The sequence below is a fragment of the Otolemur garnettii genome, unplaced genomic scaffold (genome assembly GCF_000181295.1).
Source record: "Otolemur garnettii isolate 467f Iridium unplaced genomic scaffold, OtoGar3 scaffold00001, whole genome shotgun sequence".
NCBI lineage: Eukaryota > Metazoa > Chordata > Mammalia > Primates > Galagidae > Otolemur > Otolemur garnettii.
In genome coordinates, this window is record NW_003852396.1 from 41,406,746 (window position 1) to 41,423,952 (window position 17,207).

Below are 17,207 nucleotides of genomic sequence, written 5' to 3' on the forward strand. Positions count from 1 at the left end.
GATTGGCGTGAATAAAATGTATGTAGAAAAGGCTTTCCCCTAACTTTCCTTCCTGGGTTTATACGAGAGTCATAGCTAGTGGGGAAGTAAGTATGTGAATGCAAACCAAGTCATGAGCCCAACCCTCACGAGGTACCTGGAGTGAGTCTACAGAGAGCTTGAGGTTGTCCCCTGATGCGTTGAACATCTCGTGTCTTATCCTAATGACCTGCCAGTATCAGAGTCATAGTCCACTTCTATTATATAACGAAGGAACGTGTGGTACAAGGAAAGAATAGGGGCAATTTGTAGCCATGGAGGAGAGCAGGACAATCTAGAAAAGGAAAGCCAAGCCCCAAGAGTTGGCCCACGTCTTCTAATCAGACCAACTTCTTGGCTGGTGGTTCTTAGGAAAATAGAATATAAGCATACTCTGTGTTTACCCCTGGAGCCCCCAGTGTACTCAGGGTAGGGTGGCTGCAGCCAAGGTCATTATTCCCGTGACCATAGTCAGAGGCTGTGGGCTCTGAAGATAAGTCCCAAAGTCATGAAGACGGCTCTGTGTTAGAGGACATCCCTATATTGGCCTTGTCAGAGGGATGTTTTAACATCTCCTTGGGGGCAGGTTGTACATGCACACAGATTCCTTGCTCTGTGTTTCATCCTAAAGAAGGGGAATGTCGAATCTAGTCCTCTGGGAATCCTGGGGTCCTTGCACAGTTAACTGTCACGAGGGGATAGGCCTTTTCCTGCTGGACAGGAGCAGATCTGCTCCTGCACATGGAGGGCCCCCATGTGACGTGTGACCCTGATGTTGCAGGCCATCCAGAGGCAGCTGGAGGAGGTGGAAGAACAACAGAGGGCGTCCGAGATCCAGGGCGTGCAGCTGGAGAAGGCATTGCGAGGAGAAGCAGGTACGGCACCCCGCAGAGCTCGAGCAGGGGGCATGGGCTGAGGATGGTGCTGGGCTGACCATCTGGGCCACACAGTAAGACCTTGTCACCCCTGTCCATCTGTCAACTCAATATGTGCTGCTAAATGCACCATCACTGCAGGCTTTAAACATCAAACTGGTGAGCCAGTCTGAAATTCCAGGGGCGTCCATCAGCCTGTGGGCCTGGTAACAAACTGGGTTTCTGGTCCGCTCGCCTCTCTTCTGGCTAGCGTGAATGTTCTTTGCAATTTGGGGGTTAAGATAAATTCAGAGGAAATATTTGGGTGTTCAAGTAACATTGGTAGTGATTCAAAGCCCCAAGCTGAAGTCAAAGTCCTGATTTTTTCCTTTCCTATGACCTTGGGCCAGTTGTGTTATAAACCTTTGTAAACATTCAGTCTCTCATCTAAAATGGCAATGATTGTGGTGTTCTCCCTTGTAGGGTTGATATAAGGATTAAGGAAGAAATTATATATGATGCATAAGCTAGCACTGGCCCAGGGTAAAGGACTAAATGGTGACTGTTCCACTGATCACTTCAGATTCTTAGATTCCAACAGAACTCATCCAGGGAGGACCTGCTATGTGTTGGACATCAAGATGCCGAGTCTATAACAATTAGTACAATGCAGTTTCTGCCTTGAGAAGTTTACTGTCCATTGACAGATACAGATATCTAAATAGATAAACCACAATACAGTGTGACAAGTTGTGACAGTTGTGATACGAACGTTAGAGTACAATGTGAAAAGCACCCAAGGGCTCCAGGCTGAGACCTAGGGCGGGGCAGGGAGGCGGGGGACCCCTCAGGTGAGGCTTCCTGGAAGGGTGATGCATAAGATCGAAACCAGAGGGCCAAGAGTTAACCCATAAGGTAAGATGATTCTGGCAGAAGAACAGCTCTGCAAAGGCCAAACGTGAAAAGACCTGAACTATCTTAACCAATGAGGAGCCAGCAAAGGGTTTTCAGATAAGAAAAGGCTTGACAAAATCTATATTTTTTGGAAACTCTCTGGGAGTCAATTCATAGCTGATGAATGGGCAAGGCTTTTGGAGTTTGTTGGAGGTATTGTCCCTTTAGTTTTATGGTGCAATGTCTTCAGCCTTTTATATTTGAGACATGAAATATAGGAAACCAAGCACTGAAAACTCATAGCTCTGTGCACAATAATGGAAACAACTGGTTACTTGTTATTTAACAAGTGAAAGTTTAGGATTTTCTTTTCTTTTCTTTTCTTTTTTTTTTTGAGACAGAGTTTCACTTTGTTGCCCTTGGTAGAGTGCTGTGCCATCACAACTCAAAGCAACCTCAAACTGTTGGGGGTAAGCCATTCTCTGGCTTCAGTCTCCTGAGTAGCTGGGACTACAGGGGCCTGCCACAACACCCAGCTACTTTTAGAGATGGGGTCTCACTCTGGCTCAGGCTTGTCTTGACCTTGTGAGTTCAGGCAATCCACCCACCTTGGCCTTCCAAGTGCTGGGATTATAGGTGTGAGACACTGCGTCTGGCCCTGAAAGGTTAGGATTTTCAATTCTTTCTTCCTTTTTTTTTTTTTTTTTTAAAGAGTCTCACTCTATTGCCCAGGATAGAGTGCTGTGGCATCATAGCTCACAGCAACCTCAAACTCCTGGGCTCAAGTGATTCTCCTGCCTCAGCCTCCTGAGTCGCTGGAACCACAGGCACCTGCCATAATGCCCCGCTAGTTTTTCTATTTTTAGGAGAGATGGAGTCTCACTCTTGCTCAGGCTAGTCTTGACTTCTTGAGCTCATGCAGTCCTCCTGCCTCAGCTTCCCAGAGTGCTGGATTATAGGCATGAGCTACCACACCCTGCCAGATTTTCAATTCTTTCAAAAACCTTGTCCTTTGAGAGTGATGAAACTGGCAGGGGCAGACCTGGATTGTCTGAGGTCTAAGCTCAGAGAAGGTCATGCAGAAATGTGAGGGTTGTGCCCCGAGTCTTTCAAGGGCATGTCTTAGCGAGGGGCCCTGCAGTTGCAGCTTCTTCCACTGTATGGTTAATTTATCACTAGACATCTGGGAAACTTTGAAGTCAGACTTTACCCCCTCTGTGCCTAAGTTTCCTTGTTTGTAAATTGGGCGTGATGATCACACCTGTTTCTTGTATTTGTAGAGAGGATTAGTTAAAACAATTGATGTGAAACCCCCTAGCCTAGTATCTGACATGGAATCGATGATTAATCGATGTTTGTTCCCTTAAAAAAAAAAAAAATCCGAAAATGCACTGTGAATTTCCTTGGAAAGATAACCCAAATTTGCTCATCAGAGGTAGCCTTTATTACAAAAATGTGACTTGCTGCCTGGAGGGAGAGTCACTGCCTGTCTCAGCAGCTGCTGTTGGGACTTTCAGTAGAATGAACTGCCCTGGTCTGGTGTTTGGTCATTGTCCCAATCAAGAAGGCTCTGGTACTTGTCTTTAGGAATGTGCCGATTTCAGTGGAGAGCATTAGAAAAGGCAAGGATGAAGCAGAAAAGCTAGGGCATGTCTCGGTTTGCCATTAGCAACGCATTGCCAACCTGGTGGCCTGTGTTCACGTTCTATTCCACTCCATGTAGGCTGTATAGTCCTGGGGAAATCGCTTCACCTCTCTGGACCTAGATGCCTTACCTGAAAAATGGGGATAATAATCCCCATGTTACCCAGTCATTTTGAGAATTAGGGGTGTGGGTGGGCAAAGTGCCTGCCAGAACATCTGTTGCCCTGCAGGCATTCAGTAAACACTACCTTATGTTATTTTACAAAACATGAAATGTCTACACATAGACGCTTTTAAAGCAATGTTTCTCTAATCTTTACCGCTTGCAATTTATAGAAGTTAGATTTTTTTTTTTTTTTTTTTTTTGAGACAGAGCCTCAAGCTGTCCCCCTGGGCAGAGTGCCGTGGCATTACAGCTCACAGCAACCTCCAGCTCCTGGGCTCAAGCGAGTCTCCTGCCTCCGCCTCCCAAGTAGCTGGGACCACAGGCGCCCGCCACAACGCCCGGCTATTTTTTGGTTGCAGCCGTCATTGTTGTTTGGCGGGTCCGGGCTGGGGATTCGAACCTGCCACCTTAGGTGTACGTGGCTGGCGCCTTAGCCGGTTGAGCTATAGGCGTCGAGCCTAGAAGTTAGATTTTTAAAGCATTTTTTAAAAATCTCCCTCATCCTCCAGATGTAAAAAAAGAAAGGAAGGAAGGAAGGTAGGAAAGAAGGAAGGAAGGAAGGAAGGAGAAAAGAAAAGAAAAGAAAGGGCTGCTTTGAGTTGTAGCTAAAGAAACCCGACCGCTTTGTACTGTTCTCACAGGTGTGCCAAGCCATCTAGAAGATAGATTCTACTCATTCCCTTTACCCTTGGTAATTTAATTACCCTGTTAAGTTCATGGCCTTTCCTTGTGTGGGTGACAGATGCAGCTCAGCCAGGGGCTGGAGACCACCAGAGTCAAGTCATGGAGAGTGGCCTCAAAGGAACCCCCCATGGAAGATTTGCAAACTAGCCATCGGAATTAATACACTCTAACTCGTAATAACATTTATGCCATAACAATATTCCCTTGTGGTTTAATATTCTATTCAGTCTCTTTAAGAGATTGCCCTGTTGCTTAATGAATGACCGATGCTTATTAGGTTAAGTTGTATTTGAGCTGGCCTGTGCTGCTCCAGTGCAAGTGACTTAATGGGAAATATTTAATAGGTATTATTAGGATAATTAGAAAATGATCACAGTTAGACAATAATATTGAGCTATAAAGGTTGTGAATAACCAAATTTAGAGACAGGCCTGAAAACATGAGTCGTCTGCGACAGTTATGCAAGGCTCCTCTGATAATTATGTAGGCAGCCTGAAAGGGTCTTTTGTTCTAGGAGTTATTCATTAGGCGGGCATTGAATTAGAGGAACATGCGGGGGTGCAGGACGGAGAGGAGGGGCAGTGATGGCTGATGAGCAAAATGAGGCTTTGATGAGCTCCTCATTGCTGTGACAACAATTACTGCTTTCTTTTTTCCCAGCAGTCAGAAATAAGCTCTCCCACCCCCGGGTTCCCCGTTTTGTCAAGGAAAGGGTAACAAAGAAAAACAGAAATCTATAATTACAATCCATTCCAGATGAGAGATAAGCATGTTTTACAGGGTGTGTGTACGTGTGATGTCCTTGAAGAAGGGCATGGAGTTCCTTGTGGTCCTGGCTGCCCAGGTGAAGGACAGGACAGGCGACGGTGCGCTTCCCTGGGCACCCCCATCCTCCGGGAGGAGGCCAGGCCTCACTTTGCCAGCCAATTAGACTCTTCTTGGTCCAGACCCTGTTTGTTACCTGATGGGTTGTTAGTTGCCAAAGTGGTGATCAGTGATATAAACTAGGGCCGTGGAATACTCCAATTTAGCCAGAGACCACCATTGAAATGTGAATGGTCTGAATCACAGAATCTGTGCTTTCTTTCAATACCTTTAGAAACAGATAAAATTTGATGAAAATGGACAGCAGCTTCAAAGGATAGAGAATTTATCCCCAAGGAAGGTAGATGAGGAGGATTATCATTCCCATAACACTTTACCAACTTTTGGGAAGATTTTCCAGTTGATTGTCTGCATGGAGCTTCTTGCCTTTTTTTTTTTTTCTGGTGCCGAACGGTTTGATAAAGATTGAAGGATTTATCAAGAAAAATCAGCACTCATGAGGCTGCCAGCAGGTGGCAGCAGGAGTACACGTTATGATGAGAAACGCCAGGGCACACCTGGCCAGGAGGAGGGAAGTAGTTTGGCTCACACTCTGTGGGTTTTGTCTTGACTACTGCTGAGAGACCGAGGAATAACAATTTCATGGACGATGTACCATTATCCTGGACAGAGGACACTCCTGAGCTTAAATCCGAGTAGTCTCATTATACAACTATTTACCTCTACCAAATTTTCTCAGCTGTAAAATGGGACTAATACAATAATACCAACCTCATAATAATGATAATGAAGGGATTAAATGAAATATGTTAGTAAAGCACCTAAAAAAAGGGTATGGTATATATATGTTCAAAAATATTAATTCCTTCTCTTTTATATTCTGATCATTATAAAACATAGCAGGTGGTCCCCGACTTCTCACGTTCTACCTGTTTGTCGGCTCTTTCACATTCATTTCTAGCTCTACTCCCTGGAAGAGATTCAAGCTGGTTTCTATAAACATGTGTAATATGTGAGTTTAGCATGCTTGGTCCATAGAAGGATCTAGACATAGACTCGTATTGGCAACTCCACCTAAAATCCAATAATTCAATAAAAGCAGTTTAACAGACCATGGGTTCTAAGGTATGCTTCACTTGCAGTCCACCATCATTTGGGAATGGATATCCTTTAGGTAACCTTTTATAACTATCCGTTCATGTATGGAAAGGCAGTGAGTTCCAGGCCACACCCTCTTATTTGTCCTTGTCCGCGGCTCGTTCCTGTGTGTCCTGAAGTCAGCAGAGCAGGGGAAGGGCTGAGATCCTTCCATGATCCTAGAGGAGTATGTCTGGATGTGGGTGGCCATAAACACATAAACACAGATAACATTATTGTATCGCATAATCGAATGGGATATTGTCAGAAAGAATTCCAACCCTATAGTGAATGGCTGGGAGTAACAAAACTCCAAAGTTGATCATTACGTAGGCAAGGAATTTGGGTTAGTTTGCCACAACTCTATAGGTGCTGAAAGTAAACAAGGAAATTCAGTGCATCAGAGCAAGGGAGTTTAGGACTTACAGCACAGCAAACAGCAGGAGCATCAGTGTGGTGGTGTGGCTGCCTGCTCCCAAGTCCATGATGTGTGATGTGATAGACCTAGATGGCCCCTGTGGATGCAGTGGGTTGTCCCAGAGCTAAGGAGGCCAGGGCAAAGCAACCAGCAGCTTGTATAGCAAGCTGTGAATGAGCCAGTCCCCCTTTCCCAATGTGCAGTGGCCCCACTGTGGTTTCCTGACTTCTCAAATCATCTGATGGACTAGTTACAGGAACGACTCAGAGTTAGAGGATAGGTGGGCCATTCATAGTTTGGTACACTCAGCAAAGATATGTAAGGATGCTCACAGTCTGTAGAAGAAGATCGCCTCATTCAACGAATATCAATAGTCCATTTATCGCACAGCTAAGGAAATAATTGACAGAGCAAATAGACAACATATACGGAACTGGAGAGAAAGTTCACAGTCTACATATCCAATAAAGGGCCAATGTTCAGAATCTACAAAGAACTTAAATGAATCAGCAAAAAACAACAACAACAACAAACAGTCCATTAAAAAGTGGGCAAAAGACACGCAAGTTTTCTGAAGGAAGACAGACAAATGGCTAATAAACATATAAAAAAATGCTCACCATCACTAATCAGCAGGGAAACGCAGATTGAAACCACAATGAGATATCACCTTATAGCTTTTATTTAAAAGTCAAAAAAACAATAGATGCTGGGATGGATGCAGGGAGAAAGGAACGCCTGTATGCTGTCGGCGGGATGACAGCAAATTAGTACAACCCCGTGGAAGACAGTATGGAGATTTCACAAAGAACTAAAGGTAGACCCACCATTCAATCCCGTAATCCCACTACTGGGTATCTACCCAAAGGAAAAGGAGTCATTTTATCAAAAAGATACCTGCAGTCACATGTTTACTGCAGCACAATTCATAATTACACAGATCTGGAATCAACTCAAGTGTCCATCAATTCACGAGAGGATTAGCAAAATATAGTGTGTGTATACCATGGAGTACTACTCAGCCATAAGAAAGAATGGATTAACGCCTTACAGCAATTTGGAAGGAATTGGAGACTGTTATCCAAGGCATAAAAAAATAAACACCACACGCACTCTCTAATAAATTGAAACTAACAGTTGGGCGTGTCAGTGCACAGAGGAAAGGAAAAGTCCGTGGAAATCAAGTGGGGAATGGGAAAGGGAGGAGCAAAAACCCACCGAAGGAGCTCAGTGAGCATTATTCAGTGGGTGGGCACATTTACAGTCCTGACTCAAAGCTTGGAACAAAAACATTCGTACCCACCCCCCCCAATATGTTGAAATTTGAAATAAACAAATAAATCCATTTATTATGTATCCACCCTGTTCTAGCTTTGCTGGCCACTCTGTAGAAAGTCTGTGGCCTCGCCTGAAGGCGAATGACTGATACGAGTCTCAAGACAATGCTCTTAAATTGATTTTTAAAAATAAGGTAGAAAACAAGGAAGGGATGGAGGGGCATGGCAAAGACTCAAAAAGATAAAACAATATAATGAACACTGGATTCCAGCAATCTTAAATTTTGGCAATCTAAGTGTGATTTAACAGCTACCATATGGAAAATTTACAGAGGGAAACCTTATATAAAAGAAGAAAAACCCGTTGACGAAATTCAACACCCATTTGAGATTTTATTAGCAAAAAATAGCAGTAGAAAAGGATAGGACTTTCTTAATCTGAAGGATAGTGCCCCAAACCCTGCAATAACATCACTGTTGAGTAAGAACATTTCTTTTAAAATCAGTAATAAGGCTGCCTTCCATATGGTGACTGGACGTAAGATCAAACCATGAAAATGAATTGCATTGCTATAACTCAGCATCAAGCACCTAGAAAAAGAAATAACAACGATACTACTTATACTACTACTTAACATCAAAACCAGGATGTTTGGGATCCTAGGAAGATACCTAGGAGTAAATCTAGCCCCCAAAATGTGCATCACTTTTATGGAACCAATTTAAATGCTTGACTATATGTCACCAATGGACCAGAACATAATCTCATCTATATGAAAACTTGATATAAACCAGCAATAGCATTGCAGATCACAGGAAATAAGTAATTCTCAGCCTATAGATTTTCCATACAGGGAAAAAAAATGAAATTGAGTCTTACTTTATACCATATCAACAAATCAATTCCGTAAAGATTAAAGACTTTAATGTGAAAAGTGGAACTTGAGAAGTTAAGACTCTTTTCTGACCTCGAGTTGGTAATCGATAGACACCATAAAGGAAATGAAAAGAAAAGCCACTAGTTTGGACAATGTAGTCATCCCTCGTTACCTGTGAGGGACCAAAATCCTCAGATGCTGGAGTCCCTGATGTAAAATGGTACAGTCTTTGTGTATAACCCATGCACATCTTTCCATGTACTTTAAATAATCTCTAGATTACTTATAATATCTAAGACCATGTAAATGCTGTGAAAATAGTTGTAATAATAGGGAATAATGACAAGAAATAAGTCTGTACATGCTCAGCACAGACACAACCCTGCTTTTTTTATTCCTAAATATTTTTTTTTTTTTTTTTTTTTTTTTTTGAGACAGAGCCTCAAGCTGTCCCCCTGGGTAGAGTGCCGTGGCATTACAGCTCACAGCAACCTCCAACTCCTGGGCTCAAGCGAGTCTCCTGCCTCTGCCTCCCAAGTAGCTGGGACCACAGGCGCCCGCCACAACGCCCGGCTATTTTTTGGTTGCAGCCGTCATTGTTGTTTGGCGGGTCCGGGCTGGGGGTTCGAACCCACCACCTTAGGTGTACGTGGCGGGCGCCTTAGCCGGTTGAGCTATAGGCGCCAAGCCCCTAAATATTTTTTATCTATGGTCAGTTGAAGTTGAGGATTCAGAGCCCTTTGATGCAGAAAACCAACTGCATTTGCAAAAAAAATCACTGAAAAAGAATTAGTATTCCAGAATATTCCCAAACTGTGAACGTCAACAAGAATTGGACAGACGCCCCAATATAAATGTAGGCAAATTATATAAATGTGCATTTCGCAGAAGAAGAATACTAAACAGCCAATCGACATATAGGAAAGATATCTCATTAGCAATTAGGAAAATATAAATTCAGGCTACAATAAAAAACTATTTTAAACTACTAAATAGTCAAAATTTGAAAAATCGGATGTTACTAAGTATTTGGCAAGGAGTCAGGAATAAGAGACATTCTCATTCAATGTTAGTGGGAGTGTAAATTGACACCCTTTAGAAAACGATTGGACTTTATGCTATAAAGCTGGACATTTACATGCCTTACAATTCAAGAATTTATTTCTACATGTTTTTCCCAACAAACTTCACATGAAACAGAAGACACATAAAGAGTGTTTATAACAGCATCACTCATAGGAGCAGAACTCCAAAAACACACAGATATCCCTTCCCCGGAAGATGGAGTTTTGTGGTAGCAGCATGGAATGGAATCTTATACGTACAGCAGTGAAAATCAGTGAGCAACACAGGTGCATTTTGCACTGTTGTTTTAAATTTAAAACAAACGAATTGCAGAAGGGTGTACCGGATGATATCATTTTAATAAAGCTAAAAGGTAAGAAAAACTAATTTTTTGTTTATCATAAATAGATATGTAGTTAAAAATACAACAAAACTGTTTAAAAGAAAGGGCTAGAATTTTAGTTTTTTCAGCTGCAACCTCTTGCCCCCAGAATGGACTCATGAGCTAGCCTCTAGCACCCTGGGTTCATCAGGACTGAGTCAGGCCAGATTCACAGCGTGGCTTTCTGGGTTATCATCATCCTGTGGAAAGGGCCTATTTTGAAGGAAATGTACCCAGAGCTCTGAGTAGCAAAGGCTGATAGAAACTTCAATGAAACAGGACTGTGGACCCACCCCAGAGCTGGAGCTGACCAGAGGCCAGAGAACAAAAGTCAGGAGCTGACCCCCAGTCACCCTGGGGGATGTGCCCTGAGCAGGGCTCCTGAGTGGTCCCGTTCTGCTTTCTCTAAGGCTCTCTTACTGCCAGATCATCAGTGAAGATGAAGAATACATTTTAAAAATTGAACTAAACATCAAATCAGGACTTCTCATAGATTCTAAGGAGGTGGAAAATCACATCTAAAGGATTAGTTAAGAATCCGACAGCAAAACAAGACTCAACTTGGGAGAAACCGCACACCAATACACAATCAGAGAAGTATTCAGTATTACCTACAAAAGAAAATGTTTTTTTAAAAAGTATGACTTTAAAGAATAGATAGTTCACTTGTTCTCTGTTATTATTCATTCAGAAAAAAAGTCCTTGACCATCACATGCCAGTCACCCTAAGGCAAGCCAGGACTAAGACTTAGCAGGCTTGATAGTTTGAACTTGACTGTGGAGTCAAAAATGCAAAGCATTTGGGCACAAGTGGGTAAATGTAAATGACCCTATTAATAAAAAGTTGTTGTATTGTCTTGGGTTTTGATTATTTCACCTTAGCAAGTAGAATACTTACTAATGTCTTGTCTAAGGCTCTCTTACTGCTCTCTTACTGTTTTGATTATTTCACCTTAGCAAGTAGAATACTTCATTTTGTCTAGGAAAAAGCATGCTGTAAGGATGCAAGAGCAAAGAAGTAACCAGTTGACAGTGGACCCAAGCAAAGGGTGAGAGTAAATGGCCGATAGTTGTGCCATTCTACTCACAGCCAGAGGCAGCTTGCCTTGCAGCCACTCTTTTTTAGCCGCATCACAATTGCAGCCGTGGAACCAAGTGGAGGTAAGGTTAAGCAAACCATCTGCATAGGCACTGGGTACTCCAGTCTTCCCAAGAAGTGCTGGTGAGCCACACACCCTCACCTGCTTTTTGTTTACAAGAGGTCCCACCCCAAAAAAGTTATTTAAGAATTTTTGTTAATCTCAACTAAATTATAAGATAAAGTTTAGCCATATATAATCAAGTCAGGGGTTACACTCTGGCTGAGTTTTAAAGGTGAATAGAAAATAATCCATGTGGGACTACAGAACCTACTCTACGAGACGATCATACAGTAATAACAATGGTTCCGTTTACTGAATCCTTACTCTGTGACGAGCACATTGCTAAGCATTTTACATGCATTATCTCATTGGATTCCCTAACCAATTTATGAGGTAGGGACTACTATCCTCCGTAGGAGGAGACCAAAGCCAAGAGACATGAGGTTACTCGGCCAGTGTCACACATTTTTAAGTGGCAAGGCCAAGTCTGAGTGGCCTCGAAGCCCATGCCTCTTTCACTCCCTGCTCCCGCACACACAGTGAGGGTGTACACAGTACACCTTCCTCAGGGCCCACAAGGAAGGAATGGGTGGCAGAGAATTGGTGGAAATTGTAGAGGAATGTCTTGGTGCATGGTTGGAGTTAGGAGCAAGGGCACAGTCCCAGTCCCACAGCACCTTGGGAAGACAGATTCTATAGAAACCTGATTCCATGTCCAAAGATCCTCTAACGTGCTTTTGACTACTGAAGAAAAGACTAAAATGTAAACTGTAACCAAAAACCATTTTACCACAAAGACATTTGCACTAGAATGTTTATTGCAGCTCAGTTCACAATTGCTAAGTTGTGGAAGCAACCAAATGCCCATCAACCCGTGAATGGATTGACAAACTGGGTCATACGTAAAAAGATGGAAACTTGACATCTTTTGTGTTTACCTGGATGGAGCGGAAACACATCTTCTCAGTAAAGTCTCACAAGAATGGAAAAACAAATATGCAATGTACTCAATACTAATATGAAACCAGTATATAAACAATGACACGCCCACAGGATAGAAAAACAAATATATTCCATAGAGGGGGAAGAGGGAGGAGAGGGGGAGCACTTGGCGGGATCTCACCTAGTGGGCACAGTGTGAAGGTGTTCAGCATGTCCCCTGGGTGAAGGGCTCAACTACCACTTGAACTTTACCTTCGAAGTTAAAACAACGTAACCTAAAAATTTCTTCCCTCGTGATTAATTTGAATTTTAAAAAATTACAAATTATTCCTTCAAAAAAAAAATGGAAATACAATGGAGTGATTCAGTTCAACCTGTGTTTGTTGAGTACAATGTCAGAAGAAATCAGTGTGTCCGCACAGGAAACTCCAATGGGCCAGATTTTAGAAGGACGCAGAAGATTAAAAAAGGAACATGTAATCCAGGATAAGAGTTTGGCTAGAATCTGCGGGTATAGAATGCAGCAAAGAGGCTGAATCTGAAAAACAACAACAAAAAATACTCCAAAGACAGCAAAATAGTGCCTTGAAAGCTGTTTCCTTTGGATTGAGAACAAGGAAAGGATAGGCCCAGGGCGTGTGGCAGATGGTGTACTGTTAGATGTGAGGGAAGGCAGAGTTTTCAGCTCTCAGCTTTTCTGTTTTCTCTATCAAGGAAAATGGTCCTCAATCTAGAAACATTAAACAAATATCTAGAAGGGAATTGAATCTGGATAAGCGAGGAAAATGGGACGCAGGTTTCTAAACCCAAATGAGAGGGACGGAGAAGGGTGTCTTAGGTGTGGCATTGCTCAGTCAGAATTTGTTGAATGAACAGAATTAAGCTCCTGCTGGGGAAATAACGTGCACGCATGACCTCAGTCTTTGAAAACTCATGGAGAATTCAGGACCAAAAGACTAGGGGTGGGTGGTGCCTGTGGCTCAAAGGAGTAGGGTGCCAGCCCCATATGCCGGAGGTGGCAGGTTCAAACCCAGCCCCAGCCAAAAACTGCAAAAAAAAAAGACTAGGGGTGAGCGTGTTTTCTGCTATTCGTAGAAGAAACCATGAATTCTGATTCTTGTCAGAATTCTAGAAAGGACTGGTAAAGAAATTAAGAGCCTTTAGAAAGAATTTAGAGGTTCCTAGGAACCGCTGGTGTTTACTGGGAAGCTGTGAAGAACAAATGTCTTTCCTTTTCTGAGTGGAGTTGCATGGTCTGTAGTGCCATTGAATGTGGCCGACATTTTGAAGCTTGATTTCAGGAAATTATTTGGTGATCAAAGTTTCCTGTAACAGCCTCATGGACAAGATGTAGCAATGTGGGCTGGATGATACCAGTTTGATGAATTCAGAATCAGCTTTACTCAAAGGCCAAGAAAGGTCCCCCAAAGATAAGCCAGATGGCTCTGTTCTTGGTCTAGTCCCATCTGATTATTATTTTTTTCAGTATCACGCAAAGGTACAAGACGTACATTTATCAATTTTAACAATTCTTCAGGAATCCCAGAGCTAGGAGAAATATGTCAGCTGGATAAAGTATTCACAAGATTTCCCCATGATAGGACAAAATAAACAAGGTGATATTTAACAAGATATATGTAAAGTCTTGAACTGGGTTAAGAAAAAGATTAGCTGTGCAAAGTTAACATTAAGGCATCAGACCCCACCTCCACTACTGTGAAAAGACTGGAGTTATTTACAGGTTAATGAGAACCCCAGCAGGACGCTGCTAAGAAGTCTTCTGCAATCCCTGAGCCCAGGATAAAGGTGTGAGACGGTCTCTCCATTTGGGGTTGTTGATATTTTATTTCATTCTGGGGTCAAATATATGTACATATCTATTTTCAGATATATCCTGGGAAATTAGAGGACAAAAAGAAGGTAGGCAGCCCTCCTATGACAAAATGATGAATGATCTGGAGGTGCCGAATATGTAAGAAAGCAGATCCCAGTGAATTGTGAGACCGGTCCTTAAATATGTCAAGGTCTTTTATGTAAAAAAAAACGTAGTTCTGTGTTCTCTACTTTCCTCCAGGATGGAAAACTAGAATCAGTGGCTGCCGGCCAGTAGAAAGAAAAGTTCAGTACTTAGAGTGCACAGCCATGCAGGAGGCTGCCTGGATATCTGGGAGGTCCCTGGTCACATGCAGAGAGAGAGTGGCTACCTGTCATGGGGAGGTGGAGGGAATTCCTGCTTTGGCTTGTGGCTGGGCCAGACGACCCCTGAAGGTTCTTCCATTGTGTATATTTTACGATTCGAATAGTGTCCATTCCTATTTATTAAGCTTATACAAGTGGCAATAAGGGAACCTAGAGGTGGGTTTGTTATGCGGATTAAATGAGATGCCTGTAAAGGCGCACAGCCCATCAAATGGCAGGTAATCTCTGCGTAGTCAGTAGCAGCTTGTTATTACTATAGCGCTTGTGTGTCTTGTCGTCCTAGTTTAACCAATGACAAAGAAGAGTTTCCGAAAAGTTAAACAACTTGTACAAAGTCACCTAAATCTTCTGTCTGCATTGTTTTTCTCTCCGCCTATGAGGACCCTCCGGTACAAATCCTTCTGGCCCTAAGCTTTAGCATAGAGCAAGTATTCTCATTCCCGGGTCAATATTAGAAGGCATCGCTATGTTGCTACTTCTCACATATGCCCAGATTTTAACATTTTAGTATCTAAGCATCCAGCACCTAACACTGAGTATCTAAGCAATGCCAATTTTCTCATGATTATTCTTTTGTTTAATAAAGGTCATGATCTAAGTAGGGAATATAACTTTCTCCCCCATGAGGCACAAAGCTAATAACCTTTTTTCATCATTTGACTTTTATGTAAAACAATCAAAATGCCAGTCACTACTATTTTATGATCAAACGTGGTCCGAGTTTCCCCAACCCATGCAGGCCTAGCCATATTCCCCTGGGGCATTCGGGGGCATTTGATTTGGGGGGGAGAAAAAGGAGGAGGAGATAGTAACCACCAGCTAGGGTTTGCCTGGGTGAGAGACGTGATGCATAAACACATACAAGTTTTACAGAGGATGTACAAATAGACAGAGAAGGGTCATTTACGGTGGGACATTATCAAAAGTACATGAACCTTGGAGCTGGAGTAGTCATACCTTATATGTCCAAGGAGACCTCCCCCTATAGCATGCACAGGATGGTTTTATTTGTCATGCCCATGACTTTGAGGCTTCAACAGGGGTGTCAGGGAGCTGCTGCCTGCAGAGCCCTTCTCGCTACAAACATGGCCCGTTAAAGTGGCTCCCAAGCAGTTCCATCATGGGGAGAGAAACGCCAATCTAACGCATTTGCTCTTGATTTCTTAAGCAGATTCAGGCACACAGGATGAAGCACAGCTTTTGCAGGAATGGTTTAAGCTGGTTCTGGAGAAGAATAAATTAATGCGATATGAGTCGGAGCTCCTAATCATGTAAGTAAGGCAACACAGATAACAGCGCGTCCTAAAAGCAAAGGGGTTAGAGGGGGGTTGCTTACCCTCCTAGGTGGAAGTCTCGGGATTTTTTTCTCCTTGTGCATACAGAATAGTGATTGAGGCAAATTGAAATTTTACGTCTTGCATATCATGTTAGCATTAGTGGGAGGAATCTTTGGTGGTCGGTTCTCTCTGCAGAGTCCTGTGGCTAAAATAGATTTCAGGGAATGGGCCTGGAGCTGAAGGGCATTTGGATAAGGTCTTTTCACCCATCACTGTCCCAGGCCCATCTGAAAAGGGTAGTCACACACCTGCAAAGGTTACATCTGGCCTGGCCTCTGAGCATGAGTGGTGGGACAGGCTCAGTGAGATCTGCCCGGCCACTTCCTGAGGGTTTGAAGGAATGAAGGACTGAGATTTGTGTGGCTGTCCTCTCTGAATGTGGGGTCGCAGCCTGGTTGGGATATCAGAGAGTCAAGATGGATCTCACCACAGCCTGAAAAAGTTCACTATCACTCTACCTGTCACCATCCTGGAGGGAAAGAGGGTAACATTTCACATAAACCAGTCGGGCTGAGGCTTTCATTGATGCTGTCTCATTTCATTTCATCCTGACCTTGAGAGAAACGTTTAGGTACTTCCCTGCCTGGGTTCTGAACCAGGTGAGAAATAAGACAACAATTCAATAGATGGAGCATCAGAATATCACGCATCCTGCTGATAACGGCTTCTATGCCAGCGGCTTGTGCTTGGCTAAGTATGAAAGCCCAGATGGGCTTGCTAATGATATTCGTCTCTTTGCGTAATGAATTACTGCAAACTGGATCGGGAAGCCAAAAGTCCCAAATCAAGGTGTTGGGAGAGCCGAGTTCCCTCCAGAGGCTCTACGGTAGAGTCCTGTCTGTCTTTTCCACTTTCTGTGGCTCCGGGCATTCCCCACTGTGTGGCTGCATCACTCCGGTCTCTGCCCCTGCTGTCACACAGCCTCCTCTGTGTGTCTGTGTCTTCTCTTACTATGGATCAGGACACTTGTCACTGGAGTTAAGTCCCACTGAGATAACCCAGAATGTTCTCATCTCTAGCCTTTAATTACCTCTATAAATGAGGCCCTTTCCAAATAAGGTCACAGTCACAGTTTCCAAAAGTTAAGACAGATCTCTTTTTTTGTGGGGCAGGGGGGGAATCACCATTCAACCCACTATACTATCCAAATCCCAGAACTTGACATACCCATCTACCTAATCACAAAACGTAGGATGCTAACTGGCACTGGAGGAACAAGGCTTTTATCCTGAGCTGTCAGGGTAGTATCCTCAGGCAATATTTGGCAATGTCAGAGACATTTTTGGTTGTCACACCTGGGGGCTGCTACTGATACCTAGTGAGCAGAAGTCAAGGATGCTGCTGA

The 17,207-nt window shown here is 43.2% G+C and overlaps 1 protein-coding gene across 6 annotated transcripts in view; it reads left to right on the forward strand.

Moving 5' to 3' along the window:
• The window catches only part of LOC100954750 (F-actin-monooxygenase MICAL2), a 226,707-nt gene that overhangs the window by 202,710 nt on the left and 6,790 nt on the right, over positions 1-17,207 (forward strand). For 5 of the 6 annotated variants that reach the window (XM_023516167.1, XM_023516270.1, XM_023516301.1 and 2 more), the window contains 2 exons: positions 800-893; positions 15,694-15,796. In XM_023516167.1, coding sequence (XP_023371935.1) covers positions 800-893; positions 15,694-15,796 — 197 coding nt within the window. The remainder of the gene's footprint in view (positions 1-799; positions 894-15,693; positions 15,797-17,207) is intronic. The other variant, XM_023516250.1, reaches the window with a different exon arrangement.